The 27,260-nt window shown below is 42.8% G+C and overlaps 2 protein-coding genes across 3 annotated transcripts in view; both read left to right on the top strand.

Moving 5' to 3' along the window:
• The first annotated feature begins 811 nt into the window (after positions 1–811).
• LOC139369442 (triacylglycerol hydrolase DDHD2-like) lies at positions 812–16,163 on the top strand. Its single transcript, XM_071108707.1, has 19 exons — positions 812–1,094; positions 1,368–1,530; positions 7,317–7,382; positions 7,523–7,680; positions 8,028–8,224; positions 8,626–8,715; positions 8,884–9,007; positions 9,278–9,367; positions 9,599–9,740; positions 9,902–10,110; positions 13,088–13,149; positions 13,229–13,390; positions 13,469–13,558; positions 13,828–13,974; positions 14,432–14,587; positions 14,693–14,798; positions 15,033–15,183; positions 15,788–15,940; positions 16,047–16,163. Exons 1-19 carry the CDS (start codon positions 812–814, stop codon positions 16,111–16,113), a joined length of 2,616 nt encoding a protein of 871 aa, XP_070964808.1. The 3' UTR covers positions 16,114–16,163.
• Positions 16,164–16,990: 827 nt separating this feature from the next.
• Positions 16,991–27,260, top strand: part of LOC139370928 (transforming acidic coiled-coil-containing protein 1-like) — a 38,752-nt gene continuing 28,482 nt past the window's right edge. Inside the window, exon 1 of one of the 2 annotated variants that reach the window (XM_071110820.1) lies at positions 16,991–17,171. Coding sequence is in view for 1 of the 2 variants with exons in the window: in XM_071110819.1 (XP_070966920.1) it covers positions 26,650–26,723 (74 nt within the window). In the remaining variant the exon portion in view is untranslated. Of the gene's footprint in view, positions 17,172–26,413; positions 26,724–27,260 lie in introns of those variants that run through there. The other variant, XM_071110819.1, reaches the window with a different exon arrangement.

Genomic DNA, 27,260 nt, shown 5'->3' with positions numbered 1-27,260 from the left:
GTCGTGAGTTGTGTGGGTTGTCTATGTTCATTATTCTATGATTTGGTATTTCTGTGTTTGGCCTGGTATGGTTCTCAATCAGAGGCAGCTGTCAATCGTTGTACCTGATTGAGAACCATACTTAGGCAGCCTGTTTTCACCCTTGAGTTATGGGTGATTATTTTCTGTTGTGTGTCTTCACCAGACAGGACTGTTTCGTTGTTGTTTCGTTCTTTCACTTTGTTGTTTTGTATTTCAGTGTTCAGTTTGATTCATTAAATATTTACATCATGAACACTTACCATGCTGCGCATTGGTCCTCCTCTTCTTCCACCAACAACGACCGTTACAGAATCACCCACCACAACCGGACCAAGCAGCGTGGTACCCAGGAGCAGTGGGTTCAAGACTCCTGGACGTGGGAGGAGATCTTGGATGGCAAGGGACCCTGGGTACAGCCGGGAGAATATCGCCGCCCCAAGGCAAAGCTGGAGGCAGCGAAAGCCGAGAGGCGGCACTATGAGGAGCTAGCACGGCAACGCGGCTGGGACAAGAGGCAGCCCCAAACATTTTTTTGGGGGGACACACGGGGAGTGTGGCTAAGTCAGGTAGGAGACCTGAGCCAACTCCCTGTGCTTACCGTGGAGAGAGGTGGACCGGGCAGGCACCGTGTTTTGCCGAGAGGCGCACGGTGTCCCCGGTGCGCAGGCATAGCCCGATGCGTTACATAGCAGCGCCTCGTATCGGCCGGGCTAGAGTCGGCATCGAGCCAGGTGCCATGAAGCCGGCTCAGCGCATCTGGTCTCCAGTGCGTCTCCTCGGGCCGGGGTACATGGCACCAGCCCTACGCATGGTGTCCCCGGTTCGCCAGCACAGCCCAGTGCGTCCAGTGCAGTCTATTCCACCTCGCCGCACTGGCCTGGCTACGGGGAACATCCAGCCAGGTAGGGTTGAGCAGGCTCGGTGCTCGAGACCTCCAGTGCGCCTCCACGGTCTGGTCTATCCGGTGCCTCCTCAACACATCATGCCTCCAGTGGCAGGCCCCCACACCAGGCTGTCTCCTCCCTACAGGTGCTCCCGCCTGTCCAGCGCTGCCAGAGTCTCCCGCCTGTCCAGTGCTGCCAGAGTCTCCCGTCTGTCCTGAGCTGCCAGAGTCTCCCGCCTGTCCTGAGCTGCCAGAGTCTCCCGCCTGTCCAGCGCTGCCAGAATCTCCCGTCACTCCGGTGCTGTCCAGTGCTGCCAATCTCCCGTGTCCATGCCAGAGTTGGTCCTGACCCGAGTCGCCCATCTGTCCTGAGCTGCCAGTCGCCCGTCTGTCCTGAGGTCGGCGGCGAGGGTCGCCTGCCAGAGCCGTCCATTACTCCGGTGCTGCCGGAATCGCCCTTCAGGCTGCACGGAGGCGGGTCACTCCAAGCTGAGGCGGGCAAAGACTCCCGTCACTCCAGAGCTGGAGTGGGGTCTCACTCCAGAGCTGCCGGAATCTCCCGTCACTCCGGTGCTGCCAGAGCCGCCCGTTGCTACCGCGGTCGGCGGCGACAGACACGGAGGCGGGTAAAGAGGCAAAGACCCAGACCGCACCCCAGACACCCACCCAGACCCACCCCTATAGGTTCAGGTTTTGCAGGCCGGAGTCCGTACCTTCACCAGACAGGACTGTTTCGTTGTTGTTTCGTTCTTTCACTTTGTTGTTTTGTATTTCAGTGTTCCGTTTGATTCATGAAATATTAACATCATGAACATATACGTTGCTGCGCTTTGGTCCTCACCTTCTTCCACCAACAACGGCCGTTACAACATGATTTTAAAACAATTTAATTATAATACATAGAAATGTTGTGGGACTATAGTAGATGAAGAATCAATATTATTTAGATTGAGTATTTATTGGGTCATTGTGTTAGTATATTATGTATGTTTGTAATAGTGTGTTTGTTATATGTGAAAATGTGTTCGTATTATAAATTGTATTTTAATGTTTAAGGACTTTTGGAAGATTCATCCAAATGGGGACTAAACGAGATCCAAATCAAATCAAATCAAACCCACTCTGAAATGTTGATGTGCTGGATGAAGAGTATATAGTCCCAAAGAATTGTATTTATTTTTGCTAAATTAAAAAGGGTACTTATGAGATTAGGAATAAATTAATGTGAATTATTATATTTTTTCCAGAATATAGACATACTACATATTTTAAAGCACACTACTAAGGAGTTTCACGACACCCAGATGGAGTCTATACCATGTATGTTTCACGGGTCATAGGGTCTTACAAGAGGCATGTATAGGTCTAAAAAGGGCCTGAAAGGGACACTTTCATCACGATACAAATGTAAAAAGAATGTTAAACACCCTTCCTCCCAATTACGTTTCTATGTGAGAATTGCCAGAACAAATCTGCAATACAAAAAATATATATTTCGGGCCATACCGGCGCAATTGCCCATAGGTGACATACCGGCAGTGGGGACTGGGACTCTATTCTCTGCTGGGGACGGGGAAGTTTCAGCTGGAGAGGCCTTAACTTCCTTGAACCTTGCGCAGGACTCATGAAGAATGCGAACTGGAACGCAGCCATGGCGCCACTGGTAGTTTGAGGTACATCCGTATAAAATGGGCCTGGGAGCGTGTGATTGTAGGGCAGTGTAGTTAGAGACATCTGATAGATAGCGAATGCATGCCGTGGATGGGAGAGTGGCACAGTTGGGCCATTTGGACAATACATAGGATCCCTAACAAAAACATGTAAATTATTAGTCCAATATTGACAGATTGGCATTGTAAATGCAAATGTATCCAAATATACTAATGAATATATTGGAATAAAACATCAAAATAAATTAAACATGCATAACCAATAAGAAGTAGACAACCAAAACAGGGCTCTACGTTGACTTTTTAATTTAAAAAAAAATCTTTAAAAAAAATTAAACAAGCAGCATCTACAATAAAAAATGTAGGCACTCACAAAGAAATTTAGGAGCACAATGAAAAATAGAGATACAAGTTTAAATCCTTAATTTTTCTAGGTGCACTGGTGCTCCTAAATAAAAATTCCAAGTGCATACAAGTAAAAAGGTAGCACTGTAGATATAAAAGTATTTCATAACATACAACATTGTATAACGTTTCCTGTTATAGCTAACATAATACAAAACAAAATATAGAGTAATACATATCCGCAGCCATATATTTATGTATAAATATATCTACAGTTGAAGTCGGGAAGTTTACATACACCTTAGCCAAATACATTTAAACTTTTCACAATTCCTGACATTTAATCCAAGTAAAAATTCCCTGTCTTAGGTCAGTTAGGATCACCACTTTATTTTAAGAATGTGTAATGTCAGAATAATAGTAGAGAGAATTATTTATTTCAGCTTTTATTTCTTTCATCACATTCCCAGGGGGTCAGAAGTTTACATACACTAAATTCATATTTGGTAGCATTGCCTTTAAATTGTTTAACTTGGGTCATACGTTGTGGGTAGCCTTCCACAACCTTCCCACAATAAGTTGGGTGAATTTTGGCCCATTTCTCCTGACAGAGCTGGTGTAACTGAGTCAGGTTTGTAGGCCTCCTTGCTCGCACACGCTTTTTCAGTTCTGCACACACATTTTCTATGGGATTGAGGTCAGGGCTTTGTGATGGCCACTCCAATACCTTGACTTTTTTGTCCTTAAGCCATTTTGACACAACTTTGGAAGTATGCTTGGGGTCATTGTCCATTTGAAAGACCCATTTGCTACCAAGCTTTAACTTCCTGACTGATGTCTTGAGATGTTGCTTCAATATATCCACATCATTTTTCCTGCCTCATGATGCCATCTATTTTGTGAAGTGCACCAGCCCCTCCTGCAGCAAAGCACCCCCACAACATGATGCTGCCACCCCCGTGCTTCACAGTTGGGATGGTGTTCCTCGGCTTGCAAGCCTCCACCTTTTTCCTCCAAACGTAACGATTGTCATTATGGCCAAACAGTTCTATTTTTGTTTCATCAGACCAGATAACATTTCTCCAAAAAGTACGATCTTTGTCCCCATGTGCAGTTCCAAAACGTAGTCTGGCTATTTTATGGAGGTTTTGGAGCATTGGCTTCTTCCTTGCTGAGCTGCCTTTCAGGTTATGTCTATATAGGACTTGTTTTAATGTGGATATAGATACTTTTGTACCTGTTTCCTCCAACATCTTCACAAGGTCCTTTGCTGTTGTTCTGGAATTGATTTGTACTTTTCGCACCAAAGTACGTTCATCTCTAGGAGACAGAACGCGTCTCCTTCCTGAGCGGTATGACGGCTGCGTGGTCCCATGGTGTTTATACTTGTGTACTATTGTTTGTACAGATGAACGTGGTACCAATGAGCTATGGGTAACGATGCTTCATGGGTGTCAGTTGTTTATGTGTGCAGAGGGTCCCTGGTTCGAGCCCGGGTATGGGCGAGGGGACGGATTTTTGCAATTCGTTCCTGTCATTGGCAGCAGATAACTGGAAGGAAAGGCGGCCAAAGGAAGTGTTGGCTTTGGGGATGACCAGTGCAATATACCTGCTGGAGTGCGTGCTATGGGTGGGTGTTGCTTGTTGTGACCAGGTAGGGGGGGGGGGGGGGGGTATACAGAAGATTTGGTAAAAGACCAAAAGATATTATGGAAAGAATAAGCAAAGAGAAATGTTAGTCCTCTATTACTTTAAGACATGAAGGTCAGTCAATCCGGAATTGTTTTTGAAATTTGAACGTTTCTTCAAGTGCAGTCGCAAAAACCATCAAGCGCAATGATGAAACTGGTTCTCATGAGGACCAGCACAGGAAAGGAAGACCCAGAATTACCTCTGCTGCAAAGGATAAGTTCATTAGAGTTACCAGCCCCAGAAATCGACAATTAAGTGCAGCCCAAATAAATGCTTCACAGATTTCAAGTAACAGACATCTCAACATCAACTTTTCAGAGCAGACTGTGTGAATCAGGCATTCATGGTAAAATTGTTGCAAAGAAACAACTACCGAAGAACACCAATAAGAAGAAGAGACTTGCTTGGGACAAGAAACACGAGCAATGGACATTAGACCGGTGGAAATCTGTCTTTTGGTCTGATGAGTCCAAATTTTAGATTTTTGTTCCAACAAATCGTGGAAATTCGAATCAATAATGAGTAGAGACAAGGTCAATCACCAATCAGGATATTACTTTATGCAAACCTTATTAATAAGGAAAGCAGTTCACGCAAAACACACAAATGAATGATGTGAGTGCTCTGCAATAACGATGCCTGGTTGACACAACACTCTTGACTGTTGGGTTGAGGGCCCAGACACAAAGAATACAAAGATATTTTATATGGCAAAGACACACCCCCTTAGTCTACATGACAAACAGATGTGTGGAATGGGTCACAGGGGAGACTTGATATGTGAGAAATTAGTATCCCCCAGCCAGACAGCATTTGCTATGAAGACTGTTCTTATTGTACAGAGTTTGGACCCTAAGTCAAGGCTCTTATCTCGTCCATGGTACCTCACAGTACAGAAACACCAACTCATTCTATGGCATAAATCAATTGTCAGCAACAGATACCCCTATCTCAAAAGCTACGTCTTCTTCCAATTACTCTTATGTGTAATGGAACTGAGAGTCATGATCAAGGGTAGACTTGCATCCACGACAGTGCGTGTGCTTAGCCGGTGAGCGCGTTCCTGTAAAACACTCAAGACGCGCTCTTTGAAAGGAGGGAGTAGTGTAACGACCCTGGGTTTATAAGCGCGGAAATCGACTCTGCCGCACGAGCATGCTTTTGCGGCACAGTGGATAGCGCGCCGGAACTCGGGCCGAGGGTTCGAGACCTGCTCCCTGCTGTTTCATTACAGTATGATATTTCGTTTCTTATGTATTAATTAGGAATTACAATCCGTACAATGTTATTGATGCGCCGTTGGTTGAAGAGACCAGACAACTCCGTGTCGGCTTTTCAGGATGTTAAAAGAAAAGCACAAACATACACATTCCCTTAGACATGTCCATGGGCTATCAGTAAGTAGATATGAGCTTTTCATGTAAAAGCAAACTTATCTTAGTTCTTAAAAATGTCAATAATTTGTGAAATTGTTTATTGCCTTAAGTTGTCTATAGGAGGGGAGAGACTGCAAGTCAACAAAGACTTTATGGTCTCACCCCTAACCATCAACAACAAGTAGCCCACTCTCCTAACTTAATCTGTGCAGTCTATTGCAAGAGGTAAAGACAGGGTTGCATTTCTAGGCTGTCATCCTAAATAATATCAATGTTTCTGATCTGGTGATTCCATGTCTATGCACAGTATGCCACACAGGTGGAACATTGTCCTATGTAAGAGATGATTAAGGGAAAGCAGAACCCACTGACCCCTTGTCTTAAGTTATCAGGACCATTCAGTTGGCAAACACCTTTTACACTTTACTCCATACATACAACATGTGTGTTGTACATCTGATTTAGATTTTACTACCGTGTAGATGTGGACTGACTGAAGTTAAAGTGTCAAAGACGGACATTATTGCTTATCTTTATGTGATAAAGCGATAGTCATGTAAAACTTTGCATGTGTTTCCATTCTCCACTCTAAGCTTGGAACCAAATTAGCTAATTATTATTAATGAGTTAAAACACAATTGTTAGAGAGATTTGGGTACTTTCTCTCTTCTGTGATTATAGCCTACAGGCCTACTGTTGTGTTGCTATTTCCCCACACCTCTTCATCGTGATTGGAATTGACCTTTGATCCCACTCTGAGTCACTAAACCAGTGAAGTCATTCAGAACACATGAGTGTTGAGACAAGCTTGCAAACTGTGAAGTCAATCAGAGGAAATTCCCCCTTGTTGGAAAACTTAACAAACCGTGCTGTTTTTGTTGTTGCCTTCAACAATATCTAAATGCTTCTGGATTTGGATATATTCCAAGGACGTCTATTTGCAACTTTCAACAGAGAGATCCACTCAGGAGGAACCTCCATATTTGATGGAGTCCCATACTATAACATTAGCTGTACATTGAAGGTATGTAGCTATTTCTGATGCCTGCTCTCTACTTTTAAAGAATGTGAGTTTCAATAGTATGAGAGGAATTCACGATATTCTCTCCTAGCAAACATTCCCAGTATGTTAAGAGATGGTATGTTTTTACTCAGCACCGTCTATCCACGGATAGGACAGAAACATGTGCTTGCTATGTTTCTTGTATTTCAAGGATACAAAATATCCAATTGCCAGCTCTTAGCTAGCATCTAAAACAATGATATCTTCCCTGAAACTTAGCATCAGATGAATATGTAAAAATTTGAAATGCTGTTTGTGCCTCCCAGGTGGTCCGTTAAAGCTGCCTGGGTGGTCAACCTGAGCCTCTCAAATTACCACTCCATCCTCATACAGTAGCCAGACAGTAGGTGAGCTTCTCTCTTTATCTCTTTCTATATTTATTTTATTTAAAAGCAGACGACACATATGAATGTTCCCTATAGAGAAAATCTAAGAATGATGTTCTGTTCTATTCACTTCCACTCTTTCCTAGCTTCTCTGATCTAGCTGCCATGAACGGTATGATAGAAGGTGGATATGAGCCGGTGGAGCACCATTGGTTCCACTGCGAGCAGCAGGTGGACTGTAAAGACTCCTGGTTTCCTTTCAGCAGGGAGGACTCACCAAGACTGGAAGAGGCACACAAATATGGCATGAGACAATTCATCATACTTTTACAAATAATACAAATAGCTCTTGTATTGTTGCCCCTTTGTATTATAGCACCATATTATGTGGGATGTATTACCCCGAAACAAGAATATAATTACACTGAAATTAAGGACTATCTAGGCAAGTAATGTTTTCATTGTGATTAATTATAACTTGTTACCATACTATGTAATTACAACTTTTGCTGTAATGTGGAGTGTTATGGTTTTGTTCATTTGGGCTGTGCTGTTCAATCAGACATGGGATGTAATGAGTGATCCCTGATGATAATAGCAATGATAAAGATGACTATAACCATATCATAATTGTGGGTTTGCTCCTAACAGGGGAGACCCATGGGGTGGAGGAGATTGTGGTAGCCACAGAGGGTAGGCGTTTCGATGTGAGGCTGAAGGAGAGGCGGCGTTACGCAGTGTACTGGGAGCAGCCCCCCTCGGAGGTCAGGCGCTGCTCCTGGTTCCACAAAGGAGACAAGGATATCTCCTACACCCCTTACCCAGAGCACACCAGTCTCATTCTGGAGGTAGGACACAGTCTGAAACGACAACGTGTTCCCTATATAGTATACAGGGCCTGGTCAATAGAAGTGCACTATATAGGTGCCATATCGGACACACACATGCCAATCATTACAAATTGATACAATATCTACCTTGATACCTTGGTGTTTATCTTTGTACCATAGTTTTGCGGGGCCCGTATTTACTTCTTTCTACCGTCTGAAAGGGGTATACTGCGGATTGGTAATGACCTTGTTAATCTGTCAATCAAACCTTGGTAATATTGTCAATAACATATACAGTATGACTGACCGGGTTTGAACCTTGGTCAACCACATAACCCAATACTTGTGTTACCTCCCGGGGATAATGCCTGGAGTGCAGGAGACAAGGGTCCGTTACATTTGCATCACTGTATTCACAGGAGGCTTACATGATATCAGTGACGCTGAATGACTGGACGAGGAAGTTAGAATTCCCCACTGGAGAAACGGTGGTGTTGCACAGCCGTATGGTATGACCCCCTCTCCCATCCATAACTGACATGTACAGAAGCACAGTATATCTTAGTGACAATATCTTACTGTCACTAGTACCTGCATGGTTTGTCTGTAGAGATGCAAATATTGGACTTTAAAATAAAATGCAACAAAGTTTCTATTCCTTGCTCTGTCTCCATTAGCTTATGACACAGCAACAGACAATCCCCTCGAAGTACTGGATAAGCTTCCCCTCTGCCTCTGAGCAAAGTCGACCCAGGACCGTCAAAAGGGGGCTGGAGGGTATTTCAATAGAGATACCTGAAGGTAAGCCCACAAATGTATAGGCCTACATCTTCACAATGGGCTTTGATTTCTACACCTCTGTGTGAGGTTGTCACACCTGTACTGTACTTCTATTTGTGTTTCGTGCAAACAGTACTGGGATTTGGCCTGAACAATGGATATGGCATTGTTTACAGAGAACTCAAGTTGTGGAGCATCCAATGCATTGGACCATGTGCACGTTGGTATTTACATGACACCAAATTACAATTCCTTACACAGTAGACCCTATTTGTGTTGTTGGTCATTCAGGAGAGCCTTACCAAGTCGACCACCTTGTCTTCATGGTACATGGCGTTGGACCGGCCTGTGACATCCAGCTGCGTGGGGTCGTTCAATGTGGTGTGTGTATAACCTTTGACCCCTACCTCTAAAACTTTACCTTTACCTGCACTCTGCTTTTTCCCTTTTTCCCAATTCATTTTTTTCTCACAGACATTCCCATACATTGATTAATGCAGACTTGATAGGTTAAGATGACCATATTACTTGAAACAAAAGGCCTACCAGTTAACTGTACCAACATGCAAAAGCATATCACAAACATACTAAAGCACTCTCTACCGCCTGTAGTGAATGATTTCCGCGATGCTTCACTCAGCCTGCTGAGCAGTCACTTCAAGCAGAGCCAAGATGGCACCCACATGGGCCGCGTGGAGTTCATTCCAATCAACTGGCACCGGGTGCTGCATGGGGACGCCACTGGGGTGGATGAGTAAGGCCTTGGACTGTTCCATCATTTGGCTTTGAGTGCTGTTTTTGTGTTGTTTGTTGTTTAAATCATCTGTTAACTGGATTTTGTGGTTTTTCACACAAAAGAATGGCATGCACACAAACACACTAATACAAACATTCTTAACTTCCTCTTACCAACAGGGATATCCAGAGGATCACACTGCCCAGCATCAGTCGTCTGCGTCAGTTCAGCAACGACACGGTGCTGGACCTGTTCTTCTACAACAGCCCCACCTACTGCAAGACCATCATAGACACCGTGGCCTCAGAGATCAACCGCCTCCACTCAATATTCCTTCAGCGCCACCCACAATTCACTGGTGCAGTGTCACTGACTGGACACAGTCTGGGTCAGTACCTCATAGACCTCTCCTAACTTTTTCTTCTGACTTTATTAGGAAAAACTGCACTCTTAGAAAAAAAGTTTCCAAAAGGTTTCTTCAGCTGTCCCCATAGGGCACATATGTCAGAGTCAAGGCCCGCGGGCCACATCCGGCCCGCAAGAAGGTTTTTTACGGCCCCTGGGATGATCTTGATTTATTATTAGAACCGGCCCGCAGCAAGCCGGCAGCCCGCAGATCTTTTACACGCACCAATACTACATTTCCCACAATGCAAAGGTGACGCACCGAGCAGTAGGCTGCTTCATTTCAATATTTATTGGCACAGCAGTCGTCAGCATCACAGTAAAATTAACTTTCAGATACCCATCAAAAATGGCAAAACGGAAGGTGGATACTGAGAACCGGGGGTTTCAAACAAGGTGGGAGTCGGAGTATATGTTCACGAAGGTAGCTGGAAAACCTGTGTGTCTTCTGTGTGGAGAAAGTGTGGCGGTACTGAAAGAGTATAATCTGAGACGACATTATGAAACGAAACACGCGGACAAAAACAAGAATATGGACATGGAACAAAGGCTACAAAAGGCAGAGGAATTAAAACGAGGCCTCAAATCTCGACAGGAAAAAGCCAAATCACAAGGCCAGGCTGCTGTCAAGGCCAGTTTTATTTTGGCAGAAGAGATCGCTAAATCAGCCCGGCCATTTACGGAGGGGGATTTCATCAAAAACTGCATGATTAAAGTTTGTGACGAAGTTTGCCCAGAAAAAAGGCAACTCTTTTTAAATGTGAGTCTGAGCAGAAACACCATTGCCGAGAGAGTAGACCAGTTGTCCATCAATCTAAAAGAGCAGCTTGTGAAAAAGGGAAAAGATTTTATTGCATATTCCTTGGCTGTGGATGAGAGCACCGACATTTCTGACATTGCCCAGTTGTCAATTTTCATCCGCGGAGTGGACTCCAACCTAAGCGTGACAGAGGAGTTTTTGGCTTTACGTCCTATGCATGGCACAACTACGGGGCATGATTTGTATGAAGAGGTGTCAAGATGTGTAAATGAGATGGAGCTGCCTTGGGAAAAACTCGTGGGTTTGACAACCGACGGAGCACCTGCGATGTGTGGACACAGGAGCGGACTGGTGGCGAAGATACGGGAAAAGATGCAAGAGGAAAACGCGACAGGTGAGCTGACAGCTTATCATTGTATCATACACCAGGAAGCGTTGTGCGGTAAAGCCTTGAAAATGGAGCATGTAATGAGCATCATCACGCGCACAGTTAACTTTATCAGAGCCAAAGGTTTGAATCACCGCCAGTTCAAGGCATTTCTGACGGAGTTAGAAACGGAGCATGGTGATTTGCCTTATCACACAGAGGTGCGATGGCTAAGCCAGGGAAAGGTGCTTCAAAGATGTTTCGAGCTTCGTGAGGAGATTTGTCTGTTCTTGGACAGCAAAGGGAAAGACACAACACAACTCCGAGACGAAATGTTTCTGTGTGAAATGGCTTTTCTGTGTGACATTACGAGTCATCTGAATGCAATAAACTTGCAGCTGCAGGGTCGGGATCGTGTCATCTCTGATATGTACAGTACAGTGAAGGCATTTAAAACCAAACTGACTCTGTGGGAGACGCAGATGCGGAAAGAAAATTTGAGCCACTTTCCCAGCTGCCAGACCATGAAAGAGAAGCTCTCTACCAGTGCGTTCCCGAGCACACAGTTGGCTGATAAAATAGGTATGCTTGCCGCTGACTTTCGACGCCGATTTGCTGACTTTGAAGCACAAAAAAGCAGGTTGGAACTGCTCGGTAACCCATTTGCTGTTGACGTGGAAAGCTCACCACCAAACCTCCAAATGGAGTTGATTGACCTCCAATGCAATGATGCACTGAGGGCAAAATATGCGGCAGTGGGTGCTGCGGAGTTCGCCCGTTTCCTCCCCGGCACAATGCCCCAGCTGCGCATCCAGGCTGCTCAAACGTTGTCTATGTTTGGCAGCACATACCTGTGTGAACAACTGTTTTCTTTGATGAACCTGAACAAAACATCACACAGAAGTCGACTTACTGCTGAACACCTCCACTCAATTCTGAGGATTTCTTCAGCTCAGAGCCTTACCCCGAACATTGATGAACTTGTGGAAAAGATGGGACACCACCAAGTATCACCCTCAACCTCAAACAAGTGAACATTACTGTGCAATCACATATTTAGAGTTTTTACTCAGTTCAAGTTTAAAAGTTAAAATTTAATATTTGTTTTCACTGCATGTTACTTCTCCTTAAACAAAGTGTTGTTTTTGATTAATAGATTTTTGCACTTTATTTTTTTGTATTTCAATCCAATTATATTTTAAAAATATTTCAGTTGAGTGGATGATAGAAAATTGCTATTATTGTTTTTTCTTTGAAGTAAATTTAGCCCACTTTTGCTAAAATAGAAAATATAGTCTACTGATGGTGCCTTGAATACCGGTTTCTTTCATTTAATGTTCATGTTATGGGGATATTTATATAAAGGAAATTTGTCTTTTGTGTCTGTTGAAAATTAAAGATTACTGACAGAGCCATAAGAAAATATTGCTTTATTTATCTGATCATATTGTAATATATTTGTTAGGTTTTCAGTAGGTTCAATTAGGTTCACTAGACTATATGCGTCATTTAAAAATTTTTCAATGAACATTCGAACAGTCCGGCCCTCGTCTTGTAGCTGATTTTTTTATTTGGCCCTCCGTCCATTTGACTTTGACACCCCTGCCATAGGGGAACCCTTTTTTGGTTACCAGGTAGAACTCTTTTGGGATATGTGTAGAACCCTCTGTGTAAAGGGTTCTACCTGGAACCAAAAAGGGTTCTTCAAAGGGTTCTCCTATGGGGAGAGCTGAAGAACCCTTTTTGATTCCAGATAGTACCTTTTTTTTCTAGGAGTGTAGTATTAATAACCATTATAGTAATTCATATTCTTTATTAATATGACTTTTCTAGGTTCTCTGATCCTTTTTGACCTTCTGACAAATCAAGAAATACATAACACAGATGAAAAGATAGTAAGTAGTAAGCAACTGACAAAATGTACAGCTATATTTTGGCCATGGCCACAACCACCAGCATATTTATTCTGATTAGCTCAATGTTGATCCTATATTTCTTCTGCTTCAGAGTAGCGTCAGCAGCCCAAGTGAAGCAACCTCCATTAACTTTGAGAGCTTTGAGGAAACACTTAGGAATTTTGGATTGGGCAAGTTTTTCCAAATGCTTACAAAGGAGCAAATGGACTTAGAATCACTGGTAAGCGCGCGTGTGTGTGTGTGTGTGTGTGTGTGTGTGTGACTTTCTAACTGTGTGTGTCCTCTGTCTATTGACTAGACTCTCTGTTCGGAGACAGACTTGAAGGACTTGGGAATACCCTTGGGGCCTCGCAAGAAGATCATGTGCTTGTTGAAGAGATGGAGAGAGGTATGAAATCCTATCCACTTCCAAATGGTACCATTCATTGTCAAACATAGCCATCATGTGAAATTTTCCCCAAGCTTCTTTGATCTGACATTCTAGTCTATTGGATCTATTGTGCGTAACTTCCTATCCGTCTGTAGTCTTAACCCTGACGATATTCCATCCTAACTGTTTGTAAATGGGCTGCAAGCTGGAACCAGCAGCCTGATGAAGTTATATTGTTTAGATTGTTATTGGAGCTATCTAATCTATACATCCATCCTTCGGCCCAGAAGCAGGAATCCAGGACAGGAACGTCCCAGCCAGTTCCTGGCGTCCCAGGTGTGTATTCCCAGGTCCAAGAACAACCAACACTCCTCTCAGACGCCCCCTCCACCAGCCCAGTGGATTACAAGTACTTTGACATTGGCATTGGCCAGGTAAACAAACAACAACAGTGACTGCATACTGTAACATGTACACATGCACATACAGTGGAGCGAGAGAGAGCAATGCCATGGTGCACATATCTGCACATATGTGAAGTAGTACACCATTTTTGGGGACCTCTTATGGCTCGTGAGCACAACTTTCAGAATTACTGGCTAAAAAGTATACATTATTTTGTGTACAAAACCCAGTGAACAGATGATTTAAACAACAAACAACACAAAAACATCACTCTAAGCCAAATTATGGATTAAAGAGAAGATATTTAATAGAATGTCTTGATGCAGTTATTACAACTGAAAATCTAAATGAATTAAATACAATTTTAAAATGTTGGTGAGTTTTGATATCCATGCTTAGTTCCAGAAAGTGAAGAAATATATCAGAATTTATACATGGAGCATGCTGAATTAGTATTAATCATGTACCCCTGCCCTTCCTGCCCAGGTGTCCATTGTGTACCCTCAGCTGGCCTTCCAGCCGCAGGCCTTCTTTGCCTTGGGTTCTCCTATAGGGATGTTCCTAACGGTGCGCGGCCTGAAGAGGATCGACCCCAAATACAGCCTCCCCACCTGCAAGAGCTTCTACAACATCTTCCATCCAGTATGTTTATGGATCATATGTTAGTAAAAATGCTCATTGGAGCTAAAGTCAATCAAATCCATGAATATTCATAAGGACCTGACAATGTGTTTTTCCTCCTTGCAGTTTGACCCGGTGGCCTTCAGGATTGAGCCCATGGTGGTGACTCCAGGGGTGGACCTGCCCCCAATGCTAATCCCACATCACAAGGGCAGGAAGAGGATGCATCTCGGTGAGACCTGAGGCGTGAAGCTTTGATCTGAACATTACAGAAACATTTCAAGATATGGTAGCCCCATATGTCATGAGCTTTTTGTTAAGACCCTAAGCGAGCATTACTAAAACTCTGACCTGCCTGATCATTTAAAACACTGACCTACATCGTTGCTATCCAATGAGCGTGTGGAAACTTTCATTCACCTTGTGCTCCCATGCAGTGACCCTGTGTTGACATTGTGTCCCCCAGAGCTGAAAGACAGCTTGAAGCGAGTCAGCTCAGATCTGCTGCTCTCCATCAGTACTCTGCGTGGTGCTTGGCAGACCCTCACCACGCTACCTGTCAACACACTGCCCCCAGTGGCCAGTGTAGGAACCACAGCTGCACTGCCACCTCAGGAGTCAGAAGGTGAGAGATTGGTCTCATTTATTTATTACTTTAGTTCGCTTATTAATTTATTCACTCATTTATTAGGAACCATGTGCAATGGTTTTCCATACATGCATTACTTTATTCTTCATATTCCCTAAAACAAATTCCACTGTTGTTACTCTAGTAATTACAGCATTACTAAACAGGTAGGCCTTTAAAAGCAACTTAATGTAATATCATTATTTTTTTCGGTTTAATTTGTCCATTGTGTGACATGTTTTTTGTATGTACTATGAGTATTATCATGTTACCACTGCCTGCAACCAAATGTCCCTTTATTTTTAATTTGACCTTTTATTAATACAGGTTTTTCTCATTGAGATAACATCTCTTTTCCAAGAGGGACCTGGTCCAATAGCAGCAGGGGGAACAACGTTTCAGACAAAACAACTTACATACACTAACACAATATTAAACAAAACTATAAACACACATACAGCACAACAATTACATATTACGTTAAAAACACGAAAGTCTTGACTAAAAACAGCTGTCCTAAAGACAAAAAGGAGACAATAACATTTGAACTGTGTTAGCGAAATGTTCCATCAATACTCTTTTCCAGGTAGTAGGGCCCAAAACGGTACCGTCTCACCTACAGAGATGAAGAATATCAGTTTTGGAATGTTGAATGGTGGACGTCGGTTTGATTATGTCCTTCAAGAGAAACCCCTAGAGAGCTTCAATGAGTATCTGTTTGCCATCCAGAGCCATCTCTGCTACTGGTAATAACAACTGAGCTAGTGTTGACTCTGACTCATGCTGTATTGAACAAGCTTACATGTTTTCTTTAGCTTTCTGCAGTATCTCATGTTTTCTTGTGTGTTTCAGGGATTCTGAGGATACCGTGTTGCTGCTTTTGAGAGAAATCTATGAGGGGAAGGGAATCCTTCTCTAGCTTCTCCAAATGTCCATGTAAAGCAGGGGTGGGCAATTCCAGTCCTCGAGGGCCTGATCAGTGTCACAGTTTTGCCCGAGCTAACACACCTGACTCCAATAAACACCTAATCATGATATTCAGTTTAGAATGCAATTTGATTAGTCAGCTGTGTTTGCTAGGGATGGAGAAAAAGTGTGAGGCCAATCAGGCCCTGGAGGACTGGAGTTGCCCATCCCTGATGTAAAGGATGGATCTTTTGAGTTGTGTATCTACTAGAGGAGACTCTGGATGCATCACATTTTTATGGCTTCATTTGTATTTATTTTTCTGTCAAGTGTATTGAGGCTTCTGGTAAATGCACTTTGAATAAATTGTGATTTTTAATCTGAATTGTGATTTGATCTGGAGATGGCAAATTTACATAAACTGTTATTTTTGGTCGATACCTAATGCACTGTTTGCATAAGAATGCATTTAAAATGTACTGTAGGATCATGGGCTTGTTCTAATTTGTTTACAAATATGGAAACTGTGACCAACTTTTAATTAAAGCTGCTATTCTGCTTATTCACACTTTTTGCTGGACCATGTCCTAGTTGCAATTTAGGACGTGTGTGTGTGTGTGTGTGTGTGTGTGTCAGTTTACTTTCAGCAAATTATGAACAACAGAAATAAATCCTGCAAGGATTTGACTGTTTTCTGCAGCTTATCTAATAGCTACTGTAGACTCCATGCCACACTGTTGCCTATTTAGCCTTGCTCTCCAAAGAGAGGTGACCACGCATTGTGTTCCTATCTGTAAGATTCATGTCGTACATTAACCGACTGTGTCTTTAAGTCACATTCCAGGCACATAGCCGCCAGAAAGTTAATTTCCCATTTATCCGCGTCACCCACCGCGTGGAATATACGCCACAGGGCAGTTCTCTTTGAAGAACGCGTTGGGACATTGGACTGCCCATCACATCGTGCTTTGCAAGGAACGTTTTCATAGTGAAGAAAATAACTTCATAACACCATCTTTGACGTCTCTTGAAAGTTGGGTTGCGGATTTATCCGGTAAATTCACTGGAAAGGTAGGACATTTAACTTTTGGACTATTGGCTATAATCGCCAGCTCTGTGTTGACTGTTTTTGCCTGTAAAAATGTAAAGCGCTATACTGTTAGATCGATAGTGATACCGTTGTGTTATGTATCGTGATGGTATCTACTAAAATGTAAGATCACATAACAAATTTGGAATATTAATTATATTACATTTTGAAGTATAATTTAGCCTTAAAAGTTATTTAACTCACTTTGGCACAAGATCATGGGCGACATGACAATACTTGCATGTTATGTTGAAAGTCACACAGCGTATGTGCAGACACCAAAGACTAGGCTATAACGTAAACTCGTACATCGCCTTGGTCCGTACAATTGCCCTTATTTTAGCGCCGCAAAAACGTAATACTTCCAGATCAAATGTAATGTCAATAGCAGTGTAAAGCACAATTTCTCCCCTTTCCAACAGAATCAATTACATGACCTAAACGCTGCCCGTTTCTGCATAATTCAAGCAGGCAATGAGCCCCATCAGGTCTTTTTAAAAATGGCGGGTGGTGAAGCGAAACTAATGCGTGATAGTGAGAAGGAGAGATGTTGTGTGGGAAAATTGCTTTTTTTCACTCGATCTGTCCAATTTATCACCTTATCTCCTCTAAAATGTAAAAACACTATAAAGAGTTTAATAATGTGTCATTACATACCTATTTGAAGGTTTGTGTCGAATTTGAGGATGCTAAAGTGACCTTAGAAGTAAACAGCAGCTTGTAGAATGATGATCGCTTGCAGCGATGACGCGAAAAATGACTAGGTATTCCCCCCTTACCCCCGTCACTGTCCATTTCTTGTTTTTAAAGGATGAGAGAAGTGCCACACCTGGTGGAGAGAGATTGTAAGACAGAGATAGTTGCTTTATGCGTGCTGTACGTTACGACATGACACGTCACAATGTAACAGAGGGTCAGTTTTTTTCAACTTTTCTCCAATACTGTAGAGCCATTAATTACCATGTCGATCAACGCTTGAATAGAAACGTAGTTCACACCCCCGATTTTGAAGTCAACACAGTCGCTACAGTCCCATTAGTTTTCTTTGTATCCTCGTTTGAATGTTGCGGTTGCATCATTTGTATGGAATGGGGTGAGTTTACGTTAGTCGCAATATCTACTTATAGAGTAACGTTCCATGAGAGCAATTCATTTTTAAAACATGATTTGAAACCATAGTCTCATCTGTTCAAGTTTCCTATGAATCATACATGGACTCACACAGGCCCTGTAGTTTCTTGTTGGATATATAGTCGTGTTTTATTGAAAGTAGGCTATTATGACCATGTAAAGTCAGTTAGCATAAGATCACACAAGTTGGCCAGTCATGACTGTTCATGATTATAACAGTTTTTTTGTAGCCCATATAACATAGGTTCAAGTAAAGTGCAACCACATAGGGGGAATCAATGGAGCAAATGCATCACATTACATTTTCACATGCAAATATCTTGTTATTTCTATAATATATAGGTTATCTGTAGTCCCCGAGGAATGAGCCACAATGAGAGCAAAATATGTCTTTCACTGAATCATCCTTCTTTTTGTAGCCTGTCCATTCTGCTTGAATCACATGTAATTCACATGTAATCACACTGTCTAGATGGGGGTTCTGGCAAGGGAGGATTACTATTCAAGCATTTATCCTTTTAATGACTTTCTTTCACTCTTACAGTGTGAGAGTCTGGCAATGTTATAAGCTCTTTAACTCTGGAAACAACTAGCTGAGCTGACACCACAGCCGGTGTCGTGGATCATGTGTGAGCACTGCTAGTTTGTACTTTTTGATGCCCGTAAGCCTGTTGTTTACGACTTTTCTAACACGTGTTTGTATTGTGTTTATGTAAGTCTTATTCAACCACGGGATAATTCATCCCTGCTCTAATTAAACACACTTGAAATTATTTCCTTTATTTGGAGGAAAAAGGAAAGCTGTGAAATTAAAAAGTCTGAACCAGCTTTGTGTGGGGGCAGCCCATTATTTACCTAACACCATTAGTTCATGTTTGAGTGCAATGGCTTAGGTTTCTGCAGGACAGGTTTGATTGAATTCTAGGCTAACACAGCCAGGCTGCACTGTTTCAACCCTGCTAGTAAGAAAAACCCATCTGACTGAAAGGTGACTTCATGTAAGGGCAGGTAGCTTGAGATTCTTTGAAGTATGGGAGCTAATAAGAGGGCTGGAGGATAGAGTGACAATGTCACTCTATCTGAACAATGTAGAGGGGTTCTAAACCTGGGTTTTGGTCAAGGATTTCACTTTCGCGTGTACACATACACGCACGCACTCACCACACAACAGTGCATTTGCCTTTCTCACAATGTGATTCTCACATTGATTGATTAATCATTCAATTTATTGTGGATATTGTCTGTCAACAGGAAATTCTTTCCACAGATTTTCCACTTGTTGACCAATGACCAACGTTCCAGTAGCCAACACAAGGCAAGGCTCAACCGTACACACACAGCACTATACATAATGCAATGTAAAGTCTGTCTGAAGTGAACAGGGTGCTACTCATGGCTTACACACGCTCACACACACTCACACACACTGACACACACACACAATCCTCTTTCACCGCACACAAAAACAGCATATATCCCAGAAAGAGCACAGCTCAGACGGAGGGTACAAAAACTGACAACCAGCGTGCTGGAACGTTCATTTCCTTCCATGTGTTTTCTTTCAGTTACATGACTGAATGAATACAAGTGAAGAACTCATAGAAACAATACATTTTGGCTTACTGGTTGCCTCGAACTTGCATTCACATTGCATCATGTGCTGTAGTGTTTTTGGCATTTCTGAGGCCCTCAGAGCTGGAAGGAAGATGAGGTCACTCTCAGACACACCCCAGGCAGAGGCTGAGGCTCAGCTGAACAGGAAGTGGGGGTTAAATGGGCAGGAGCAGCCAACATATGGCTGTGTCTGAAAATGTTACAAAATGCCAAAGCTTTTCTTCCTCCGTCATTTTCTTTCTGAATTCCTATCAAAGCTCATTGAAGGAGGTCAGAGGGGGGATCCTCTCCTCCAATGGGCTTTGAGAGGAATTGAGGAAACATGGATTGAGGAAGTAAGGATTTGACGGCACATAATAGTTTTAGGTACAGCCCAAGTCCGCTCTTTCACATGTGGAATGGAAGCAAGCTGCGGTTTCTGGGAATCAAAAGAAATTCCCACAAATGTTCCCATTTTGGAGAACTGGAATGTAGAAGTTATCTTGGGAGGTGAAGGAATCCCATTTAATGTAATCCATTTATATTGAGCTCATGAGGCCTAACCTGTTGAGTACAACTAGGGGAAAACAATGGATTATGGGATCAGTATTATAAAATAATCATTGTAATATGTGAGCAGGCAGTGTTAGAAAAGGAAGGGAGTTACAGGGAGAGATTCCCAGACTACCATGACCCTGCCATTTATAGACTTGTGGTTGTGGAAGGGACTTCAGGAGCGTGTTGTTTTTAAGTGTTTCCCCTAGCAGTTTGGCTGCGCTGATGTGGGTGAGTTCTCATTTGTTGAGTAGGAAGTTCTAGGGAGACGTTGAATCAACACTGTGCTGTTTCACATCCACGCATTGCTCATGGTCCCCTGCCTCGCAATGGAAATGCTGAGTAAGACTGCACTGTCACTGCCCCTGGCCAGGATGTACTGTAGGCCTACACCAGATGTGTCTGGTCTGTGTGTGAGGTTGCCTAGTAACCTCCCCATCATAACACCTTTAAACACGTACGGAATGGATTTGGATACCTTTAACATGATGTCACATTAGACCCACACTAGTGGTCATTATTAGTTCCATCGTGGCAATTAGGCCGACTGTATGAGTAGGGGAGTCAACATCCCTAAAAGCAAGTACACTATAAAATGTAAAAAAGTTCTGCAATTATGATGTTGAAGATCTTGATGACAAACCTTGGGATATCATGTCATGCCTGTAACAACTACCAACAATGTTTGAACCGAGCTGAAGGTTGGGGCTAATAACAACAAGATAACTCATGTAAAACATACTGTGTCTGTAAAAAAGTACATAGGTTCTGAACTTTTTTGAAAGAGCACAGTTTGAAAGATATGACAAACAGAAATCAAAATGGATGGACATCATAAATATATGGGAGGGGTAGAGGAAAGACAAGAGTTAAAAACAAACTAAATAAAACGATTGTAAAATAGACTGTGTCCATAAACTGTATATAGACCCCAAAACAATGCCATTTCTCTTAGTTTACCACTAGATGTCAGGCTGTTCATACCTAGTCTTTGCTGACATTTCTTGTCAACCTGTTTAATGCCGCTGTCTGTAATAACATACAGTCCCGAACTGATTACAGTAAAATAACGATTCACTAAAATCGGTTCTCAAAAGGATGGATGGATAAAAAGTTGAAGCAAATTCATTTCAAGCAGTGTTTGATTTGATGTTCTTAAACATGTAACTGAACGTGAAAATGATCTGTGAAGATCATTGAGCCTCTTTGAAAATAATTCTAATTGTTCTGTGAAAGCAAGGTGGCGAGGTGGCAATGCCATGCCATGTGGTAAAAGGCTATCTTTGTCATCGGTATTGGGACAAACTGCACAGACAAATAGTCCTCCTACCATGATGCTATTATTGGTCAATGAAGATGCGTTCTTCTTCTTACTGTATCTCTGATAGGTAGTGTCTATAGGAAACATGGTTAGGTATGTCTGTAGCAGAGAGTTTTTACCTTTAATGGCTAGCTATGCATCTCTAGTATGCAATCCGTACAGTAGAGATGGCTAGGTGTGTGTGTGTGTGTGTGTGTGTGTGTGTGTGTGTGTGATAGAGAGGTGTCTGGTATTTATGACTACAATGTGACAGTGACCTCACTTTGACCTTTGTTATTATGTACAGGTCACCGGAGCAGCATTGTGGCAATGTTGTTACAGTGATTAAGGAAATCGTGCTAATGTTTTCAGGGATTGACATTAAGGTCTGAAAGGTCATTTTTGGGTTGCCCGATGATTATGATCGTTTGCACGAAAATACAAAGTAGCTGGAAGACGACCAGACTACTTCATTTTGGTTGTTATCAGTAAACAAAAAATCACAGACCCAATGGGGCAAACACGGAGCAGTCTCAACTTGCGTGACCACTCAGGTCACTCGCTTCAGGCAATAGGGCAACCCTTCATCTCAATCCCTGTGTTTTGTATTTTCTGACACTTGAAACTACTGATGAATTCATGAATTGATTGAATTAACACTACCCATTGTTCCCACGAGGGCTCTTCATGAATGAATAGAATTCATTCACTTTCTAAACTGATTGTGTTCAACAGGATTTGACTGCCCAACCCTGCCAGATAGACTGTTAATCTGAAATGAAGCATTATGCTGTGGTAAATTAAAAGCAACTAAAAGATTTAGTCAGTGTGAGCAGCGGAACCTGTTTTTGCTGGCTTGTGTGAGCTTGAATCCTGAAACAAAGTTGCCTTAAAGTTTTCCCATGGTTCTTTGACAAACAGATATAAGGTATTGGTTTTATTCATGGCATTGATCCAGTGTGGGGTCATAACTGTAAGAAAGGAAGTACATATTGTGTTACATATGTCTTCTCCTTGTCACACCAAGCTGCGTCGTTTGTCTTACTGTATGCTAACACGTATTTTTTGTTCACGCTAAAGAGCACATATCTGTGCAAAAAAGTACCGTAACATTTGAAATAGATGGGAAAAACATCTATTCCAACGGGGTTCCAAGCACCACAACTCGCAATTGCATTGCAGGAATTGCATGCAATGCATTTTGGTCAGATAATCACTCCCTGATAAGGGATGGATCGAAATGGACATGGGGGAAAATGGAGGGAAATGGGGGAGGGTCATGCCTTTTCAATTTCAATCAAGGGAAGGGTTTGGGTATTTAAAAAAACAAACTAGTCCAGGGGAGGGTCATGTCATTTGTGATTGATGACATTTCAATATTTCTCAGTGTTTTAGAATTAGTTGCTTATTAGGCTATAATATCGGCGACTATAGGCTATTTAGTGTGGTCACAATCAAATGATCCATAGCCTATAGGCTACAAAGTGCATGCTGGGAGAAGCACAGAGCAAGGTTCCATTTCTAAGATAGCTGCTGGGATGGTGTAAATAAAAGTAGGCTGCATTACACACGGCACTGGATATTCCAACCCTGAGCCCCGGCCTGCTCTGCTCTTGCTGATCAAAAACGTTTTTGTGTGCTGCTTAACCTATAGCTGTGCTGTGTAGGGCTACAGTGGCAGTTCAGGAGAAGAGTCAAAGGTTTCTTTCGATTTTCTTTTAAATGATTAGACCTTGTGCGCAGACTAGCCTATGGCCTATTTTCTCTTCAGTTTGTGAAGGGGAGCGTGAAGTTGAGAAGGAGGACCAGAGGTCAACTTTGATAGCTTGCTACAATTGATTTTATTAAAAACAACATGTTTCTTGCCCATGATCTATTCATCAGAGTTACTGACCTCGCAATAAGCCAGATTCAAGTAACTTACATTGTGATGCTGAAACTTGAAGCGGTAGCCATGGCACAATCAATAGGAAATGGACAGCTCATGGTGCTGCAAGTAGGCAAAATCAAGTAGGTATAATTCAGTTCATCGTCTTCATTAGGCTGCTATATCCATGGATTTGTCGGTCAATTCCTCCATCCACCACGTAGTCTTGAAATAGCCTAGCTCCATGTCAGTGAAGGGCTGTTAAGTTAACATCAAGACTCGAATTGAGCCAGTATGGCTTAGGCCTAAGAAAATGGCTAAAAGCACAGGCCTATCCCTTGTTAGCTTAAGATTGTGAAGAAAATAAAACAGATCTGATGATATAAAATGATCTATAAGGTGGTCCACAATGCTTTATGCTAGAAACAAGCTGTAAAATACCCACATAAGATGTCACTCCGATGCATATGGGGATATCGTTGTTTCCTTTCTTTTCATTCAGAGGCTGAGCTACAACCTTCTATATAGCCAAGGAGACAAAAACATGACTTGGCTTGGGAGGTAATCTAATTCTGTCACTATCAATTGATTAAGCTATTCACTTTCTGCACAGTAGAAGATGTTTAAACACAGACAGCTTTCAGTGAAACACTTGTGACCTCTCGTTGGGTTAAGCCACGGAAGAAGAGTAGCCAGCAGTTAAAGTTTTTTCTGCATTGGTAGGCCTACTCTGTCTGAGGTGGAAAGGTAGGTTTACTGTCTGGAGTGGAAAGGTAGGCCTACTGTCTGGAGTGGAAAGGTAGGCCTACTCTGTCTGGGGTGGAAAGGTAGGCCTACTCTGTCTGGGGTGGAAAGGTAGGCCTACTGTCTGGAGTGGAAAGGTAGGCCTACTCTGTCTGGAGTGGAAAGGTAGGCCTACTCTGTCTGGAGTGGAAAGGTAGGCCTACTCTGTCTGGAGTGGAAATGTAGGCCTACTCTGTCTGGAGTGGAAAGGTAGGCCTACTCTGTCTGGAGTGGAAAGGTAGGCCTACTCTGTCTGGAGTGGACAGGTAGGCCTACTCTGTCTGGAGTGGACAGGTAGGCCTTCTCTGTCTGGAGTGGAAAGGTAGGCCTACTGTCTGGGGTGGAAAGGTAGGCCTACTGTCTGGAGTGGAAAGGTAGGTATACTGTCTGGAGTGGAAAAGGTAGGCCTACTCTGTCTGGGGTGGAAAGGTAGGCCTACTGTCTGGAGTGGAAAGGTAGGCCTACTCTGTCTGGGGTGGAAAGGTAGGCCTACTGTCTGGAGTGGAAAGGTAGGCCTACTCTGTCTGGGGTGGAAAGGTAGGCCTACTCTGTCTGGTGTGGAAAAGTAGGCCTACTGTCTGGAGTGGAAATGTAGGCCTACTCTGTCTGGAGTGGAAAGTTAGGCCTACTCTGTCTGGGGTGGAAAGGTAGGCCTACTCTGTCTGGTGTGGAAAAGTAGGCCTACTGTCTGGAGTGGAAATGTAGGCCTACTCTGTCTGGAGTGGAAAGGTAGGCCTACTCTGTCTGGAGTGAAAAGGTAGGCCTAACTCTTGAAAGTACCATGCTCAGATTCATAATGACGTCTCAGATTTAATTATTTCCAAACAGGGACAATTTCATTTGCAAACCATACACACTGATTTAGCATTGGAGAAATAAGATAGGCCTCTCTGTCCATTCTTAACCTGTAATTTTGGTAATTTGTGGGTTATTTAAAAAAAAATCTGCTAATATGTACAATAATGTAGAATTGCATGAAATGTTTATAAAAGGCTTTTTTCCCAGATTGACCTGCAAATACAATGATAGATTCATGCAATGCTTTTAATATAAAGGAGATCTTTCCACCCCTGCTCTTGTCCAAGGTGGTCTACGAACCCACAACCTTCTGGCCTGCAGCCCTGTGTGCTATTAAAATGTCTGCGTTGCCATGTAATGCTTACAGGACGGAGAACAGTTTCTAAAACTGCATATCTAAGGCTCTGGTCTGTCCAGGAAGTGAGGGTAAACAGTATACATATTCTCTGCTATCCACTTGGTTTCTAATGATTATTTTGTGTATAGGGGATGGGTCGATTGTAGCAAGCGTTCAGGGAGGGTTTAGGTCATATATATTTGTATGTTTTTCTCAAGGTAGGGTCATCCATTTTCATTTCAGAGAAGTCCGATTTTCTCCATGTAATAAATTCCGTTCACTCCCTAACAGTAATGCTTTGAATGACAGGACTGCTGTTGACATTTAGATTTGAGTCAAAACATGGAACCATCCATCCTTGCTCAACAGGTTGAACCAGAAGTAAGTAACACCATGTCGTCACGTCAAGCAGAGTCCTGTTTGCTCTAATGAGTTGTTGTGTGCCTGCTATCTGGGGCCCAAATGGAACCCCTATTCCTTAATATGGTGTTCTAATCTTGAACAGAGCCATATGGACAGGACACTATAGTAGTAGTAGTACACTATAGTATAGGGAATGGGGCGCCATTTAGGACGCAACCTGGGTTATACCCACATGACATCACTTTATGACGAAGAAACTTGACCTTGTTTACGTACTGTACCTTCCAGCCTCCTTCCTTGATTGTCCCCACCTGGATTTAGTATAGTGTGCAATAACTCCCAGTCGAATGTTTACCACAGTCTGTTCCCTGGTGTTTGCACGTGTGCGCGTGTGTGTGTGCGTGAGGTGAAGGAGGAGGGGACAGGGAGAAAAAGAAAGAAGTAAAGGGAGGGAATGAGGGAGCAATAAGTCTGTGGGAGGGAGGAGGCTTGGGCCAGAAGAGAGAGCCTGGCAGGATATCAGATGTTTCAGATGGACATTGCAGCGTCATTCACTGCAGCAGTAGTGAGAGAAACACGGATGGGACAGTACGCTGGCTAACTTGACCTGGGATGACCCACACCCACACACACACACGTGCACACTTAAAAGGAGCACGCACTTGTATAGACTTACAGACAGACAGGTAAAGACCCAGTTCCCTTAGAGGGGTAAAGAAAGCTGCTGTCAACATGGGGGGCTCTCAGTCCCAACAGAAGAAGACTGGAGGGGCAGCAAACTCAACCAAGAGGAAGACAAGTAACATGTGAGTGAAGTAACTGTTCTCTAATACCTGTACTTACAGTAACAGCAATGGAAGTTTGACAACTGTCTAATAACAGTACTTCTACAGAGGCGTGTCAAAATGGCCTCACTCAGTTGTGGAGTGGACTATTTTAGATTAGCTATTGGGTCAATGATATTCATGCTGAATGTTTCAGGAGCTATTGTTTGTCAGAGGTTGTGTCGTCTTGTAGGCGGAATTGACGGTGTACTTGGATGTTCTGGTTTGTCAACTTTGTTGTGGCCTGACGAGGGAAGAAGCTATGAATGGGCTATGATGCATTTGTGACCTGTCACAGTGTTTGTTGACCAGAAAGGAAGTAGCTTAAACCATAGTATATTCTTTGTTCAAGACAAAGTGTCGGGGAGACTTTAGCTAATCAATGTCTACATTTAAACTATTACAGTATAACAATATCATCACTATGCTATATTTTACGGATTGATAGTGTAACGTAGCGATACAGTCTTTGCTAGTTATGTGTCTTATTATTCAAATCGATTGATACATATATGACAA

The sequence above is a fragment of the Oncorhynchus clarkii genome, chromosome 17, assembly GCF_045791955.1.
Source record: "Oncorhynchus clarkii lewisi isolate Uvic-CL-2024 chromosome 17, UVic_Ocla_1.0, whole genome shotgun sequence".
Lineage (NCBI taxonomy): Eukaryota > Metazoa > Chordata > Actinopteri > Salmoniformes > Salmonidae > Oncorhynchus > Oncorhynchus clarkii.
This window is presented reverse-complemented; position numbering and strand designations above follow the sequence as displayed.